Genomic DNA, 17919 nt, shown 5'->3' with positions numbered 1-17919 from the left:
TCACTAAAACTTGATATGATCGAGTAGGTCTCATCATTATCTATGACTTTTGTTCTAAAACGTTCAACAAAATGTTTTTAGTTTTCACGATAGAAGGGATATTCAGTTATACAGGCCATCCCCTGAATTCCTTAAAAGGGAACTTAAGACAAAATTTAAAGATGGCACATTGTTTAGAGTCACATTCTGACCAATTTATATTATATAATGCTTTACAAAATATTTTTCGTTTAAGAGATAGGAGGCATCAAATTTTCGTACACCATTTCCTTTAAAATCCCTTATTACGTAATCAATGTAAATTTCGCTGACACAAGTAATTGCAAAACGTCAAAATAAACAACTTTATAATGCTTTACAAAATCTCTTTAGTTTTTGAGCTATTTGGAAAATACTTTTGACCCTTCTCGGCCCTTTATTTGAGGGGTTGACCCCTAAGTTTTGATATCGTCGAATAGGTCTTGTCATTATCTACAAATTTTGTTCTATATATCTTGTCAAATTATTTCTGTATCAAATGATATTAAAGAAAATGTGTCCAAAAATGCCATAAATAAATTTTCGGATCCTAGCGAGCTCTGACGTTTTTTGCGTTAGACAAATTTGAATGCTGCTATACACAAATATGAAGTCTCTTCTACGAACGCTGAAAATCTGAAGTTGATATCTTCAATAGTTTCCAAGAACACTCCCGGACAAAGTGACCCCCCTAGATTTCACTGAAACGTCAATATTTTACGTAATAATTGACGTAGAAAAAATCGCAAAAACAAAAAACATATCGAGTTTAAGTGAATATCTATCATCCCTGAACATTTGACGCTAATCAGTTGACGCATATTTGAGAAATCGCGTGAACAAAAATTGTAAGGAAAAAAAATAATAATAGAGAAAAAATTAAGAATAACAATAAGGTCCTCCGTTGGAAACGGAAGACCTTAATAATAAACCGAGCAATCACTAGAAGGTCTTCCGTCTGAAACGAAAGACCTTAAATAAACTTACAATGACAATAAGGTCTTCTGTTGGAAACGGAAGATCTTAATAAGAAACAGATTCTCTACCCAGAGTTCCGTGCGCTCCTCACACTACACCTCTGTCAACGGTTTTTTACAGAAATCTTGTAAAAGTTTCTAATATCCAACATTTATGTTTTCGACTAAATATTTAGTCATACTATGAAATGTTTTTGGTGCAATTAAATTGTTGCTTATACTGTAAATTGTTTAAAATCGCCGGGTTTTTTATCATAAATTTGGAACTACTTCGTAATATGCGTATGAATGTGGGACATCCAAGTGGTGAAGATTTGAATGTAACCATGGAATCAAAAGTAAGAAAGGGGGTACCTGTAAAGTGTGAAACGAAATCGAAACGAAACGAAACGAAATCTACCGAAACAAAACGAAATCCACCGAAACGAAACAGATTGTACATGTATAACCGAACTTTTTAAATCATAATAATTAAAAATGGTATCTTAGGCCCCTGTGAAAGTTACCACATATAAATAAAATTCGCCTCCCCTTTGATGTAGGCTTTGGGCTTGACTGATACAAAGTTTTAAAAGTTGGAAAGGGGGGGGGGGGTGGAGTAAGCACAAAGTACATATCCGAAGTTGATTAAATACCATGTGAAATTAGTTTCGGATCAATAAATTTCAGAACGGAGGGTTACAGTCTAATAACTGATAAAAGATAAAAGACAAACAGCTATAATTAGTAAATATGTACTTATCAAAGTGCCAGTGGGCTATGAAAAGAGCCTGATGTCATCACCTGTTACCAGAACTTTTAAACGGAAAGGATGTTTATATCATGTGATTATATTGTCACGTGATTCCAAGCGTTGACAGAAGTGTATGTGAAGCTTGCGTAACGCGACCTCTGGTGAGAGAATGTACAATCACTATAAGGTCGTCCGTCTGAAACGGAAGAACTTAATAAACAGTACAATCACTATAAGGTTTACCTATATGTATCAAACTTGTACAGAATTCAATGTAAAAAAAAAAAAATTCGAAATTTGCGATTTCTTTTATCACTTCCGGTGACGACCAGAAGTGATGCCGACAAACAAAATTACAAAAACCATTATACAATTGAGAGATATAATATTTCTGAAAGCTTCATTTGTTTTCTATCGTCATTATTGATAAAAATTGATAAAATAAATGTTAATTTTGAAAAAAGAAAAATCGACGCTATATCCTAACCGGAAGTGAATTGTTCATAAGATCGGCTTATTATATAAACTTTATATATAGGCCTATACTCATCCCATAGATTATTAAAATCTATCCAAACATTTCTGAGAAATTGAGCTCACAAAAATGAAATGGTAATTTTTTTTGGGGGGGGCGGAAGTTAACGTTTCAACTTCCGGTGGGGTCAACATGTGTAGATACTTCGAAAGAGGCCTAATAAAATGGTATAGAATTCAAAAGAAAAAGGTTAAGGTGTAATTTTTAGTCTTTTGATAGGTTGAAAGCGAATTTTTTAATCACTTCCTGTGATTAGTGGAAGTGACGCCGACAAACAAAACTATATAAAAAAAAAAGCATAAATATTTGATAGATCTAATATCGCTGAAACTTCTATTAGATTATCTTCAGTTTTTAGTGAGATTTCCCGTGGATTTTTAAAAACGAAAATCAAAGATATCTCCGGACGGGAAGTAGATATTTCAATAAACTTTGTTTATATAAAACATCATAAAAAGAATTTAAATCTTGCCAAAAATTAACAAAATTTATCCAGCATATCATGAAAATGAAGAAAATAAAATTGGGAAACAACCAGAAGTTGAAGTTTCAACTTCTGGTGGGATCAACATTTTTTGAAACTTTGATAGAGAGATGCTAAACTGGTATAGGTTTCAAATTAAAAAGAAAATTTTTGAAATTTGCGATTTCTTTCATCATTTCTGTTGACGAACGAAACTTACGAGGACAGTATTTTTCCCGCGCAATGTCACGGAAAGATCCAAAATCAAAGTTATGCTTTGTTTTCACAGAAAAGTCAGTCAATGCGAAGGAAGAATTTTTACCACGTGACTTTACGAAAACTGCTGAGAACAGTAATTTTCCTGCGCATCGTCATAGGAAAGAAGTTATTTTTAGTCCAGGCTACATGTAACACGCGTGTATTGTGTATAGCCTGCAGTTATTTTAGTCGAGAATGTATCGATTGATCGGACAAGCGTGACATGTGTGTTGTCTGCTGGTTGTATAGCGAATTATTGATTGTTTATTTGTTTTACGTTCCATCGAGAATTTTTCAATCATATTGAGACGTGTATCGCGAATGCAGTTTAAATCTGAAGACTAGCTGCATTAATTACTGTTAATGTTGTATCTAAAATAATACAAGTATAAGCTTTATCAATGATGTCATCATGTAAAACGAATAAAGATTTTTTCAGGCTACTTATTGTGCCAATATCATTACATGGAACCTGTGCATTACATGTATATAATTAGCCCGCAAAACAAAAGTCAGATAGGCACCTGTAAATTTTTTTTTTAACATTTTTTTTTTTTTTAGAATTATTACTTGTGTAAAGAGTTTTGATATAGTAAGGGATTCAAATGTAAAATAGAAATCGAGATTTTATAACTTCCAGAATGCCAAACTATGGCACCCAAGCATTTGCATTAACTGCAAAAACAATAACGTATATGCTATCGCCCGAGGGCGCTAGCAAACATCACACCACGGTAGTTCAAATTCACTTCAATTTATATCAATCCCTTGTGGAAAGGTCGCACGATATATTGTGAAAACGAGAATTTTCATATAGAAAATTGTAACAGGTCGTTGTTGATTGCATTTTAAAGACCGGACAAAACAATCAGTAGATGGGTAATGCAGAGGAAACTGACTTTTGTATATTATTTCACAAACAGGGGAAAGGCCTCACAAAAGTTCCAGATTCACATTAACAAAACATTTCATTCTAATTTCACCCGTCCTTTTTTCAGACTGACCTCATTGATGTAGCATTGCAAATAGCCAATGGAATGAAGTATCTTACGTCACAGCATTTTGTGCACAGAGATTTAGCCACCAGGAATTGTCTAGTTGGAAACGGTCTTACTGTCAAAATATCCGATTTTGGAATGGCAAGAGATGTGTATACTCACGATTATTACAAGGTGATTTTTGAGAGTGTAATTGGTTTTTCAATTAAGAATTTTGAATAGGGTGTTAAAATGTGGGAAATACTCTATAGAAAGTAAAGGTCGGTTTGTTTAAAATATTCTAAAAGATGAAAATGTGTCAAATTGACTCAAACAAGTCATTTTCTGTAAATAGTGACAATTTTATGCATTTAATTCTAAATTTAAAACAATTATAATCTTCACATTGCATTCCCTGAATTTTGGCTTCCTGGAAAAAAATTAATCTGCTATGTAGATTGGCTCCTAGTGTAAATTTTGACGCACATACAATCATTTCAAAGTTGATAAATACCATTCTTTTTTTGTTGTTGATGTTACAATGTAAAAAGGGATAACATGTTTGGTGTTAGAATTTTTTTCACCGAAATGAGCTTTACTACCTCTTTAACACCCTCGTTAATGATACATTATATATATAAAGATTGAGATTTCCTGACACATTTTCAAATGAATGTATTTGTTATACTTTATTATACGGACGAAGCGGCAGCAATACGTTACAAAGGACATAACTGTAATAGCATATTCCAGTATAGCATAATCTGTAATAGCATGTATGTATACATATATATATATATATATATATATATATATATATATATATATATATACACTTTGTAGAAATATTTCGACTGTGTTACGGGTCGTCTTTTTTTTTTTATATATTTTACTTTGAAAAAAAGAGACTTTTATATATATATATATATATATATATATATATATGTATGTGTGTGTGTGTGTGTGTGTGTGTGTGTGTGTGTGTGTGTAATCCAACAACACAAAGCTTTGTTTTTGACTTGATCCAGCGTAGGACTAGTCAGTTCAGATCAGTCTAGACGCTCGATTTTTCTATTGCCACATATTACACTCAATATCTTTTATATGTAGACGTTTTGTTTGTTATCAGCTTTTGTAGTTTAGTTGTAGTTTTAGTTTCCTTTTCTATTCAGTTTTCTTTTCTATTTAAATATTCTATCTTTCTGAGGAAGGGACAGGTTGTCCTGAAAATTTGAAAATTCACTGTTCGTGTCGTTAATCATTTTTAGTGCTTTATATATATATATATATATATATATTCTTATTTATACAAAAAAATCTATTCCCTTTGGACTTGGGCTCCGTGCGCGTAGAATTTGTTCCACAGAAGAAAAATATCAAAATCAGCGGAAGGAAATAAAGAAAAATCTAAGAAAACGCGGTTATTTAGATAATGATGTAGAAAATGAACTTAAGAAAGTAAATAAACTCAACCGCTCAAATCTCCTAAACTACAGAAAAAAGATGAAGCAGGGTAACCGTATTCCCTTTGTGGTAGACTATTCTAAAGGGCTTCCCAATATTCATAAGATTTTAAAAAACCGTCAAAAAATTCTTGAAAATTCTGACCGCCTCAAAAACGTTTTTAGAGATATGCCCATAGTGGCTTTTAAAAGAGACAAAAAATTAAAAGACATTCTGGGACAATAATCTATTTTTTAGAAAAGAAAATTTATGCGAGCCGTGTGGTGCTAAAAAGTGTACTTTATGTCAATATGTCATTAAAACCAATCAATTTGAGGACTGCAACGGTAACAAATATCATATCAAAAATTACATCAATTGTAAATCCAGCAATGTAGTTTATGGAGTGTTTTGCAAAAAAATGCAACAAAATTATAGATGTGGGAGAAACTGGGGTAACTTTATACCAAAGGCATCTTTTGAATTTGTCATTTATTAGACGAAACTGATGACCCTGTTGCTATTCATTTCTATACGGATTCTCATAGTATTGACGATTATTCTATAATAGGAATTGGAAAACTTTACAAAGATGACATTTATCGTCGCTTTAGAGACAATTTATGGAAGAAAAAATTAAATACTTATGTACCACACGGAATAAACAAAAGGGAACATTTTTGTCTTTAATGATTAATGTCTTGTAAGACTTGTATGCAAAGAACGTGTTATAATAACTGATTATAACAATGTTGATGTATTTACGATTAACTACTTACTATAATATTTCTTGTTTGTATTCACTTAGGCCAGTAGTTGACTGCTTTGTGAACAAACAATTCTAAAATTCTATTTCATTACTAATACCAACTATTTAATTGTACGCATAGTCGTATTTTAGGATGTGTCCATGAGGTCGGGTGAGTATTGTTCATATTATTATTAGACTCTTACCTTTCTCAAATATTTTTCGCGCAATATCAACTTTGACGTTTATAATACTTACTGTGACGTCATAGTACTTTCGTGCATGTAGTCGTGCGTTACGTTACTATGAGAGATAAACACGACTGAAGAAGACTGGTAACACGGTCGAAATATTTCTACAAAGTGTTTAGAGCTCTCTCTCTCTCTCTCTCTCTCTCTCTCTCTCTCTCTCTCTATATATATATATATATATATATATATATATATTAAAATCATAGGTAAAAAACTTTACAAAAATTTGATTTTCTACCAGATCGGAGGTTCAAGAATGCTTCCAGTCCGGTGGATGTCTCCAGAGAGTGTAAAGTACGGCTGCTTCACCAACGAGTCGGATATCTGGGCTTACGGTGTTGTTCTCTGGGAGATTTATAGTTATGGTCGACAGCCTTACTATGGACACTCAAACGAAGAGGTAAAACGCCATTTACAAAACACGGACAAGTCACGGACGCACGGATGCACGGAAATAGAAAAAATAGTACAAAAACACGGATTCATTTTGCACGGATAATAAAATTGTCCGTGCAGTTTTAAATTTATAAAATCAGTTGATTTGTGACTTCGAATATACTTTGAATTGTTTTGTGTACACCCCAGGGAATATGTATAGTTAGAATCTACCAGTCACGGAAATTTTCAGTGCATTGTGACGTCACCGTAATTGTTTCGTCACAAACATTTGTCCGTGATTTGTATGCAATATTTCCGTGATTCCTTCATTACTATAGGATTAAACATTCTTTTGGAAGAATTTATCGATGTGTAAACTCCGGACATTTTACTCACAAACTGAATAAAAGTGCGAAGCACTTTTATGTTAAGTTTGTGATTAAAATGTCCGGAGTTTACACATCGATAAATTCTTCAAAAAGAATGTTTGATTCTTATAATTCCAATTCATTGACTTTATTAACAATTGCAAAAATTTGAATAGTTACCCGCACTATGTTGTTTGTTTTCAGGCGTGTATGAATACATCGCGTTTTCGGATTTATTGATGTGTAAACTCTTGTTCAGCTTTATTTTTGTCCAATCAAAACAATTGTAATAAATAAGATTGGAATTATATTATAATAAACATGTAAAAACTATATATTTTTTCATAATACAAGTATTTTATCATTATTTCATATAAATTCTTCAATTTACAGAATTTCCGTAAACTTTGGTATCCGTGACTGAAAAAAAATATCTGTCCGTGATTTGATAAATAATACAAATCACAGATTCATTTTGCACGGATGATGATAATTTCCATAAATAAAAAAAAAATGTATTACATGTGTACTGACTTGTATTTGACTTCCTAATTTGTTTAGTACTAAGTGTTGAATTTTGACATCGTGGGTGAAACATGAAGGGAATTTACGGAAAATTTTGTTGTTTATGAAATCCATTAAATGGAGTATCATTGCTTCTGTACTAAACGTAATGTGTACTGTTCTGGGAGTCCACCAAAATACAACTCCACTGCGATTGCAATTGCATAAACACCACAGTCACTTCCATTTTTCTGAACATCTGAATTCATAAAGTGAACAGTAATATGTTGTTCCGGAGAATGCATTATATTTGCAATGCTCATTTGAACAGCGGACGAAATCGAATTTGACATTGCACTGTCATAAAATTTTACAGATAAAGATATGAAATTGACATTCCGTTTTTAACAAAATTTACGGATCAATAAAACTGAAAACTAGAAACACATTTATTATTATTTATTACATTCGTAAACACATAAAATCACGGAAATTGCATAAACAAAAACAAAAAGTCACGGACGATTTTTAAGTGACGGATTCACGGACGATTTTAAAATCACGGACGGATTTTTTTAGTCACGGGTTCCAAAGTTACGGAAATTCTGTAAATTGTTCTTATTGAAGAATTATAAGAAATTACGATTAAAATAAAATATCATTCTTGTATTATGAAAGAAATATAGTCTTCTGTTTGTAATTTATTGTAATTTTCGCATGTTTATAACAATTACAATGACGTCACAATGCACGGAAAATATCCGTGACTAGTAGATTCTACCTACATATATCCCCTACCTACATGCATAAAAAAAATTCAATGTATGTTCGAAGTCACAAATCAATAGCATATTCTATATTTAAAAAATGCACGGAAATTTTTATCATACGTGCAAAATGAATCCGTGATTTGTACTATTTTTATCTATTTCCGTGCGTCCGTGACTGTCCGTGTTTTGTCAACCTCCGAGGTAAAATGCGTTATGTTATCATATTATCATGTAATGACACACATCAAACGAAAGCACGCATACACACAGCCTAAATCCTGAAAAACGTGTACCTTCCTAATAACTCCAATGCCGTCTGTTTATAACTTCATTTCTAGAATGAAATCTACAAACAGTTACATTGTAATATTCTCTTAAAATGGTGTAAATCAAGTGTGAATTATAAAAAAGTAAAACGTTTTGATATTGTTGAATTTAGAAAAGTTTTGCGATTTCAAATATACTAAAAAAAATCTTTAATATAATCCACATTTGATTTACACCACTTCTGGCATATGTAGTGGCACAATTTTACGTTTGAAGGTTCTCTTTCACAGGTGTTAATATTTTCGTGAGGAGCATCGATAGGTGCTTGGTAGAACATTTACCGTATCTTTGTAAGGGTTTTTATGAAGTTTAGGAATCCAGTATAGGTACGGTAACTCATATTTAATGTGTCTAAAACTGAAGCATGGTTTTGAAGAATTTCATCTTTTGAAAGGGAAATTGGAGTACGATTACCAAAAGTGAAATTAATGCCAAGTTCGTTTAAAATCTAGTTGTGATAATGAGCTTTACATACGAAAAGAATGTTGTTACAAGCTTTGTCAGCTAGAACCAAAACAAATTCTTTATGTAACCTATCTAATTCTTTTTCACTTCTGATTGACTAAACATAGAATGATAAATGGTACGTAATTTTGTTTTGATGTGTCTACTGCGAAATTTTAATATGCCTTTGATACTTTTAATCCATTCTGACAATGTACCAAGTTCTTTTCATATTTAGCCCATCGCTTGGCATAATCTTCTACAGAATTCATAACAGAGATGAAGTTCTGTCGCCAATGAAAGACCGAGGTTCTCTGTATTTAGGACCTTTCAACATAAGTATATCTTCATATTAAAGGTTGTTCGATTCCTGGACGAAGGTATACTTTTGCAACGACCAGAAGAATGCCCGTATATCCTCTACCACATCATGTTAAGTTGCTGGAAGACTGATCCAAAAGACAGGCATTCTTTCTTCAGAATACACAAGCATCTGACAGACTTCAACAAGGAAATATTGAAAAGTTCCAACTGTAGCATAGATTTATCAGCGACAGAAAATGTCTGTTAAAATTTTCTTTGCCATACAAACAGAGAAATTTTTCTCTGCATCAATTTAAATTCATAATTAAGCTGTTTTGATTAAACAGATTTAATGGTCATTGCTGAAAACGAAAACTTAATTGTAAGTAGGTTTTGAATGCATTTATTCTATGTACATTATTAATTATCATTTATTATTATCATATACTTTGTGCTATTGTTTTGGCACAATAAGTGCACGGTTATGACGTTAATCTCGTCATCTACCCGACGTTGTAATCAATGACACACACACACACACACACACACACACACACACACTATATATATATATATATATATATATATATATATATATATTCCTTGAAACGTTCTACTTTACCATTTTTTTCTGTTCGTTCTCCGTGCGCTCTCCGTTTACAGTTTTGCGCTCACCGTTCACAAAGCGTTCACTGTGCATTCATGGTTTACTGTCATTCGAATCACTAACGTGAAATCGATCCGATTTTCATAGTAAGACAAAAATGAACAAGAGCAACGCCAACGTGGCATAATACGCCCGTAGATTTTGCTCAAGGAAAACATATTTTGGTGGGATTCATATTTTAGTGAAGTTAGCACTGTCCTCTGTGAGCTAATTCATTATTATGCTTGTAGAAATGGATATCAAGATATAAAGAGGGATAGCCTTAGAATGCGCTACTTCATAAATATGCTAACGGTTCGGTTTGTATCCTGCCCACAAGGTTTTTCTAATAAGTGATACTACGACCTTGACCTTTGACCTCTGACCTTGAAAAACAATAGGCACCTTCCTCTCATCATGATGATCAAATATACCAAGTTATAATATCCTGGAGCTTACGGTTCGGTTTGTATCCTGCCCACAAGGTTTTCCTAAAAAGTGATACTACGACCTTGACCTTTGACCTTGAAAAATAATAGGCATCTTCCTCTCATCATGGTGATCATATATACCAAGTTATAATATCCTGGAGCTTACGGTTCGGTTTGTATCCTGCCCACAAGGTTTTCCTAATAAGTGATACTATGATCTTGACTTTTGACCTTGAAAAACAATAGGCATCTTCCTCTTATCATGGTGATCAAATGTACCAAGTTGTAAAGTCCTAGGCTTATGGTTCAGTCTGTATCCTGCCCACAATGTCCGGACAGACAAGACAGACGGACAGACAGACGGACGACGCCATACCATAATACGTATAAAAAGGAACGTGTGCGTAATATTGAAAGTAAACTTTCTAATTATGTCAGAAATTTAATTTATAAAGTACAAATGTTAGGATTATCAACTGCGAAAATTCAAGGAAAACTGCAGACCACTCACCAATATGAAAGAATATAATAAATCAGTTTTATTATTACAAAACATAACTATCGTTTGGCTAAAAATTGAGAGAAGTTCTAAATGAGAGAAAAATGTAAAAGCCCGCAGTTATGAATTCAATCGTTATACATGTAGATTCAGTGAAGAACGAGCGTTTGTACATGTACATGTATAAGAATGAAGCAGTTTCAGTTAATAAATACCTCATCCCCCTCCCCGAAGTACTGTGGAATCAATTTAATCAGTGGGGCCAATGTTCGTGGGTAGGCAAACTTTTGCTTGTTTGTGGTGACATAATTTCGTAGGTAAGTGACACGATGTCACCCCACGAAATCCACGAATATCAATCCACCACAAACAATGACGATTCCACAGTATCAGTTAACATTTTCAAGTTTGGGCAAAAGCACAATCTATTATATTTTATTTTGTCTCACTTGACAAAATTTTTAGACAAGTCAATTTTATTCCTTAACCTGATGCCAACATTTTAATGCACATTCGTGCCCAGATGTCAAACAGATTTGACAAGTATTTCTGATTATTTTACGCCTATTATTTATGAAAGACGTTGTCAATAGATAATACCGACTCCTTTCCCCAAATTTGAAACTTTTGTATCGTTAGTCTCTAATATAAAGATGTAATTTTTCTTGTCATTTCTGCCCCACATATAATATAGGAATAGTTCAGTACAACTAAACACAGAGCAATAAGAAGGTCTTCCGTTTTCTATGACAACTCAATTCCAATTTTGACAAACTGCAAGTTTTGAGTGTGTATCATTTTTCATTTCCGAGAAAATGAGAATATAATATCTCGTATTTTGAACACTTTATCTGCACCAGAAATGACGGGGATCCACGTTGACATAATTACCTTCTTGCACATTCACAAATCTATTATCTTTGTAAGTTTTAAATCTCTAGTTTTACAGTACTTGAAACGTTATTCTTGACATCATAAACGATAGAACACGATACACGCACGATAGGATAGGATACACGCATGATACGATAGGATACACGCACGATATGATAGGATACAAGATAAACCTGATAAACGCAAAACCTGATAAACAATCTTCATGATAGGCCTGATAAACGCACAACAAGATAAACGTTCTTTACGATAAACGGAAAACCTGATAGAAATGTTGTCAATTTAGAAGCAATTTATACATTATGTTGATAATAATACTGAAGGATTTATATATTCTTTATACACCTAAAACGTATAATTTCTTTAATACACATTGGTACTTTAAAAAAAAAATTCATTTCAATTTTTGCTCCATCACAGCTAAAATCAGAAAACTAAACTATATACGGTATTTAATTCATTATTTGATATCTATATGAATTTTCCCAGCCAATGATTCTAAAATTATATTGTCACCTAATGTTTAATATATAAATTATACAGGGAATTAACTAAATATAATATAATGTAGTGATATCATGCTTCAGTAGCTCTCTTATTCTAATGTCTATTATCTTGAATGTGAAATAAAACCAAGTAATATTTTGTGGGTAGCGAGGAAGGGGTCATTCAACAATTACAATTATTTTCATCATGACTGCTTTAAAAAAGATCCACTGCATTACCCCAACTCTTCATACGTTAGATATTTCTACACTATGGGTGATAATTGATATTCATAAGCAATTGGAACATAGGTATTTGAATTGATATCTTAATAGCAAAAATAAATAAAATATGAAGAAAAAAATATATTAACAAAACACGGCTTTTTTAAATTCACAATTTTGAAACGCTTAAAAAATTTTGTGTTTAGTATGTAAAAACAATTCAAATAATCACCAAAACCGGCATTAATTTCAAGTATCTACTCGTACAAGTGTACAAGTACAAGTATAATAATAAAAAAAAGAAAAATAAAAAGCAACGGTGACAGCTGAGTCGTGCCCAGTTGGGCAGACTTTTGGGAGATGCAATACCATTGCACCCTTTGAAAACTTAATCTCCTAAATGTGTGAAATACAATGTCCCTGAGAATGTTTGCAGTCAAAACACGGGTGATACACAGACGCGCACAAGTTCAGTAGTGGGTATATAAATAGAACACAGGTGGAAAAAAATCGAAAGAAAAAGAACCTTTATTAAAATGTATGTAATAAACAATGTAATTTACTGATTTTTTCTTTCAAATCGGAACTTCATATTTCTCTATTAGTGTTTATTACAAATAATTGTCTCTAGACAAGCAAATGTTTATGAACTTCAGATGAAGGAGCTTTCAGATTTACTGTCCCCGTTTTGCTCGGCAAACCACTGCCTACTTTTCATACTACTTAGAATGAAATTGTGATAAATTTTCACCCTCTCTGAACAGACAAATAGCTCTTCTTCTGCCTTAACATCGACAACTTTATGTTCTCCTTCGAATATAATGTCTTTTCTCGATTTCTAAAAATAGCTTCTTTAACAAAACGAATAAAGCTTTCGAAAAGTAGCTTACATTTTCATTAAATTTAATATATAATCCCGATAGTTTCCGAAGCTACACATAAACGATTTTCACGATAAACGGAAAACCTATTGGCGGCTATTTTGAAAATGGCAACTCAAAAAAAAATTTGATGTTAGAAATGCACTTGGGGTAATCAAATTATCCTAGAAATAGAGTTTGGTTGAAATCCGACAACCTTGATTTTTTGACGTTTTTGGCCGCCATTTTGAAGCGGCGGCCATTTTGAAAATTTGGAAAGTTGATTGCACCCCTCCTCATGACCCCTTATCAGCTCACAAAGTTTGAAGTGGATTTGTCAAAGAACTTTCATAAAATCGCACGGACAAATTTCTCACTAAAGAAGAGGAATAATAAGAATAAGAAGAAGAAAATAATGATAACGAGCTATAACTGTGTTGGGATGCCAACACAAATGTCTCCGAATACCTCCCCATGTCAGAAATGGTTTTTGATGCCAGATATGCACTCAGGATCCTCCAAAAACCCTAGAAACTATATTTGGTTGAAATCCGACGGACTTCATTTTTGACCGCCATTTTCTTCAATGGCAGCCATTTTGAAACATTCAAAAATAGACAGGAAGGAAACACTGATGCTAGAAAAAAAACTGTGGACCCTCAAGTGACTCCAGACCCCAAATGTTCTAAAGATTTTAACACTTTCAAATGTTTCAGTATCAGCCATTTTGAAAATGGCGGCTCAAAAAAACATTTTGATTGTGGAAATGCACTCGGGGTCACAATATTACCCTAGAAATTGAATTTGGTTGAAATCCGACAACTTTGATTTTTTGGCAGCCATTTTGAAACGGCGGCCATTTTGAAAATTTCAAAACTTGATTGCGCCCCTCCTTATGAACCCGTATCAGCTCACAGAGTTTGAAGTTGATCAGTCGAAGCCCTTTCATATAATCGCGCGGACAAATTTTTCACAAAAGAAGAGGAAAAATAAGAAGAAAAGAATAATAAAACGAGCTATAACTGTGTTGGGATGCCAACACAAATGTCTCCGAACACCTCCCCATGTCAGAAATGTTTTTTGATGCCAGATATTCACTCAGGATCCTTAAAAAACCCTAGAAACTAAATATGGTTGAAATCCGAGGGACTCAATTTTTGGCCACCATTTTCTTCAATATCGACCATTTTGAAACATTTGAAAATTGATTGGAAGGAAAAACGGATACTAGAAATGAACTGTGGACCCTCAATTGACCCCAGAACCCAAATGTTATAGAGATTTTAACACTTTGATGTATTTTGGTATAAGGCGGCCATTTTGAAAATAGGGGCTCAAAAAAAAATGTGATGGTGGAAATGGACTCGGGGTCACAATATTACTTTAGAAATAAATTTTGGTTGAAATCCGACAACTTTGATTTTTTGACGTTTTTGGCCGCCATTTTGAAACGGCGGCCATTTTGAAAATTTGGAAAGTTGATTGCACCCCTCCTTATGACCCCCTATCGGCTCACAAAGTTTGAAGTTGATTTGTCAAAGCAGGTTCATGTAATCGCGCGGACAAATTTCTCACTAAAGAAGAGGAAAAACAAGAAGAAAATAATAACGAACTATAACTGTGTTGGGATGCCAACACAAATGTCTCCGAACACCTCCCCATGTCAGAAATGGTTTTTGATGCCAGATATGCACTCAGGATCCTCAAAAAACCCTATAAAGTAAATTTGGTTGAAATCCGACGTATCTGATTTTTGGCCGCCATTTTCTTCAATAGCGGCCATTTTGAAACATTTGAAAATTGATTGGAAGGAAATACTGATGCTAGAAATGAATTGTGGACCCTCCATTTACCCCAGAACCCAAATGTTGTAGAGATTTTAACACTTTCAAATATTTCGGAATATGACGGCCATTTTGAAAACGGCGGTTCAAAAAAGTTTGATGGTGGAAATGGACTCGGGGTCACCAATTTACCCTAACAATAGAATTTGGTTGAAATCCGACAACCTTGAGTTTTTGACGACGGATACTAGAAAATAACTGTGGACCCTCCATTTATCCCAGAACCCAAACGTTGTAGAGATTTTAACACTTTCAAATATTTCGGTATATGGCGGCCATTTTGAAAATGGCGGCTCAAAAAAAATTTGATGGTGGAGATGGACTCGGCGTCACTAAATTCCCCTAGAAATTGAATTTGGTTGAAATCCGACAACGTTGAGTTTTTGACGTTTTTTGGCCGCCACCTTGAAACGGCGGCCATTTTGAAAATTTGAAAAGTTGAATGCACCCCTCCTAGTGACCCCCTATCAGCTCACAAAGTTTGAAGTGGATCTGTCGAAGCACTTTCACAAAATCGGTCGGACAAATTTCTCACTAAAGAAGAGGAATAATGAGAATAAGAAGAAGAAAATAATAATAACGAGCTATAACTGTGTTGGGATGCCAACACAAATGTCTCCGAACACCTCCCCATGTCAGAAATTATTTTTGATGCCAGATATGCACTCATGATCCTCAAAGAACCCTAGAAACTAAATTTGGCTGAAATCCGACGGACTTGATATTTCCCGCCATTTTGTTTAATGGCGGCCATTTTGAAACATTTGAAAATTGATTGGAAGGAAATACCGATGCTAAAAAAGAACTGTGGACCCTCAGTTGACCCCAGAACCCAAATCCTGTAAAGATTTTTTTAGATCAATTCTATGTAAAAATCAAAGAAATCAGATAGGGTCTGGCCACTCAATGTCACAGATTTCTTTGATTTTCACAGTATTGACTTTACTTGCACCATCTTACATAATTTCAACCCCACCACCAAATTTCTACCATCCGTTGCCATGGAAACCGACAGCAGTCAATGAGGGCTAATTGAACTGCAAAATTCAGCCCGTTTTGCCCATGTTTTGTCCTTGTGGTATATAATAAAATAAAAAAGACAACTAATTTTCTCCATAAATCTCGATTCCCCATAAAATTCCCTCCTTATTTATGATATCTATATCCACCTATGGTAAAGAGTGTGTTACTTACCGCTGTACCAATGTATTATAATTTGGCACTTTGCCAAAAAGTGATTTTTTGTTGGATTTCATTGATGAATTTAGATAATTTCGAAAATACATACAGCATAATCAACTGCCATCAAAGGATGTCCACATCAAAGACTCTTAATATATATAAAAAGATTAATGGTGAAACGTAGTGCAATTGATCTGTAGTAGCACGAAAACTGTAGATTTTGGGCATTTTGCCAAATAGGGATTTTTTGTTGGATTTCGTTGATGAATTTAAATAATTTGGAAAATACATACAGCATAATCAACTGTCATCAAAGGATGTCCATATCAAAGACTTTTAATATATATAAAAAGATTAATGGTGAAACGTAGTGCAATAGATCTATTGAAACACGAAAACTGTAGATTTGGGCATTTTGCCAAAAAGGGATTTTTTGTTGGATTTCGTTGATGAATTTAAATAATTTGGAAAATACATACAGCATAATCAACTGTCATCAAAGGATGTCCATATCAAAGACTCCTAATGTATATAAAAAGATTAATGGTGAAACGTAGTGCAATAGATCTATTGTAGCACGAAAACTGTAGATTTGGGCATTTTGCCAAATAGGGATTTTTTGTTGGATTTCGTTGATGAATTTAAATAATTTGGAAAATATATACAGCATAATCAACTGTCATTAAAGGATGTCCATATCAAAGACTCTTAATGTATATAAAAAGATTAATGGTGAAACGTAGTGCAATAGATTTATTGTAGCACGAAAACTGTAGATTTGGGCATTTTGCCAAATAGGGATTTTTTGTTGGATTTCGTTCATGAATTTAGATAATTTGGAAAATACATACAGCATAATCAACTGTCATCAAAGGATGTCCATATCAAAGACTCCTAATGTATATAAAAAGATTAATGGTGAAACGTAGTACAATTGATCTATTGTAGTACGAAAACTGTAGATTTGATCAATATTGTTAAAATGAACAATATGAGCAATTGATATTTCAAAAAATAAACATGGAGAAGTTTAACATATTAATAAAAATTAGTTAGAGTGATTAAAAAAAACCCATGTAAACATAAACTGTAATCCAGTAGTACCCTCCCTCCCCAAGCACCAAGTAGATTTTGCAATCATTTCCATAAACGAGCTATATTACATGTACTCTATTGCCATGTAAACTATTATCAATAACTATAAAAAAAAAAGTCTTCTCAAGACATTGGGCAGATACCAATAAATTGTTCATTGTACTGCCTTGTATTTGCTGACCTTTGACCTGGAAATCATTAGGGTCATCTACTATTCATAACCAACCAACATATGAAATATCATAATTGAACAACAGGCCC

The 17919-nt window shown here is 33.3% G+C and overlaps 1 protein-coding gene across 1 annotated transcript in view; it reads left to right on the top strand.

Annotated features, from left to right (window-relative positions):
- LOC125679960 (tyrosine-protein kinase transmembrane receptor Ror-like) overlaps window positions 1-9765 on the top strand; it is a gene marked incomplete at its 5' end in the record, with an annotated part of 32466 nt that extends 22701 nt beyond the window's left edge. Inside the window, 3 exons of the mRNA XM_048919412.2 lie at window positions 3983-4156; window positions 6645-6803; window positions 9553-9765. Coding sequence (XP_048775369.2) covers window positions 3983-4156; window positions 6645-6803; window positions 9553-9765 — 546 coding nt within the window. The remainder of the gene's footprint in view (window positions 1-3982; window positions 4157-6644; window positions 6804-9552) is intronic.
- Window positions 9766-17919: the final 8154 nt, after the last annotated feature.

The sequence above is a fragment of the Ostrea edulis genome, chromosome 2 (genome assembly GCF_947568905.1).
Source record: "Ostrea edulis chromosome 2, xbOstEdul1.1, whole genome shotgun sequence".
Classification (NCBI taxonomy): Eukaryota; Metazoa; Mollusca; class Bivalvia; order Ostreida; family Ostreidae; genus Ostrea; species Ostrea edulis.
Note: the sequence above shows the minus strand (reverse complement) of the source record. Positions and strands in the feature narration are given on the sequence as shown.